Source organism: Aplysia californica, unplaced genomic scaffold (assembly GCF_000002075.1).
Source record: "Aplysia californica isolate F4 #8 unplaced genomic scaffold, AplCal3.0 scaffold01328, whole genome shotgun sequence".
Lineage (NCBI taxonomy): Eukaryota > Metazoa > Mollusca > Gastropoda > Aplysiida > Aplysiidae > Aplysia > Aplysia californica.
Genome location: NW_004798598.1, coordinates 50,477 through 52,115, shown reverse-complemented (window position 1 = coordinate 52,115; position 1,639 = coordinate 50,477). Strand labels below are relative to the sequence as shown.

At 42.0% G+C, this 1,639-nt stretch overlaps 1 protein-coding gene across 1 annotated transcript in view; it reads left to right on the top strand.

The window, feature by feature from the left end:
* Positions 1-239, top strand: part of LOC101853050 (G-protein coupled receptor GRL101) — a gene marked incomplete at its 5' end in the record, with an annotated part of 9,277 nt that extends 9,038 nt beyond the window's left edge. Inside the window, 1 exon segment of the mRNA XM_013090540.1 lies at positions 115-239. Within this exon segment, the coding sequence (XP_012945994.1) occupies positions 115-239 (125 nt within the window).
* Between the last annotated feature and the right edge of the window lie 1,400 nt (positions 240-1,639).

Genomic DNA, 1,639 nt, shown 5'->3' with positions numbered 1-1,639 from the left:
GATCCTTTCGGAGATGGACGTTACACTCGGGGGTCCCGCGTCTTAAATACATTAACCTAACAGTATTGACAGGGACGTTGAACTTATACATTTCACTGTTTTTTTCCTCTCCAGATGACCGTACCATGCACTCGTTCACTGACCGCCGATCACCTTACAGACAGGGTGACGCCATCAGGATGAAAGCTCTCAAGACCTCGATGGCGGGAAACTCCAGCATCGCCTCCAACGACCTTTGAACTCACTCCGCGAAGCCTTCTGAACTTTTGACACGGCCCCTGAAATTTTGAGTAGGCCCCCAAAATCTCACTGGAGATCTTTCAACTCGGCTTGATTGAAAGCTGTGCACACTTGTTCAACAAGTCGGATCGGATCGACATGATCGGGTGCTCTTGGAAATCCGGGGAGGCCAATGTACATAAACTATCTGAGGACTTTATAGACATAACATTGTGTCTGATCAACGACTCACCAATGACATGTCAGTTTTGCAACCGACATAATATCATCATCATTTGCCTATCCAACGGTTGACCAATCCTATATCAGTATGAGCAACGGCTGACGACTCATATATCAGTGTGGTAACAGACAAATATTATATCGCTTATCAACAGCTGACAAGTCATGATTGCAGTGTGATAGCACATTTGAAATGTTTGGGTTTTTTTGGGTTGTTTTTTTTTGGGGGGGGGGGGATTCGTTTTTTCAAGTAACCAATAACTGCGAGTCTTCAAGCGTTGTCGAATAATCAAAACCCGCGTCCTGAATGCGTTAATTACCAAACACGACAGGGGTTCGAGTCCATTTTGTTCCCCTAAAAATATGAGACAACAACATCCACTTTAAGTACTTTTCCAGCAAAATGGTACTTCACCGTGTTGAGAAAGGTAGAATGTTGCGTTGTAGACCGAATCATACGAGAAAACCCCATCAAAACAGATTTTAAAACAGTTTAGGATATACTGGGCTGAAAGATGTAACAGTAAATATACCTAAGATGAGGAGATTATAACATTATAACAATATCAGCTCCTTCGTCAATATCTGACGATTACCAATACATAGGCAAAGGGAATATTTCTCCCCCTCGAAATAGACAGATTTATTGAAGAATTAAAGGAACCGATGGCTAATCGCTTCTGATGTGGCCGATGAGACCAATTCTGGGGGAGAAAGGTTTACTACATTTTGAACATCTAAAGACTCTACTTCCACTTGTGGATGTGTGCAGCTTGCGGGCTTCTCTCTTGGTTTCAGCATTTCTTATTCATGAAGCCTCAATATGATTTGCTGCCCGCTAATATTATGGTAAGCATAAAACCTTTTTGATGTTAAAGACGAGATAGATCATTGCTTATTTTTATTTGGTTATAATTTAGTCGATCCTGTTTGCCAAAGCCAACCCACGCTGAAAGGGAAGGAAATTCAGCCAAGCAGACAGACTGTACTCAGGCAATCGTTTAATTTACTCCCCACTCGGGTATCGAAACTAAATGATGCCGGTTATGGCTAGAGTCCCTAACTAGCTAATGTTTATATTACTTTTCATTTATATTATTCGTGTGACTACTGTGAGCCTGTTTGTGTAGTGTGTGTGTGTGTGTATATGGGTGTGCACATGTGCTTGCGTATGCGT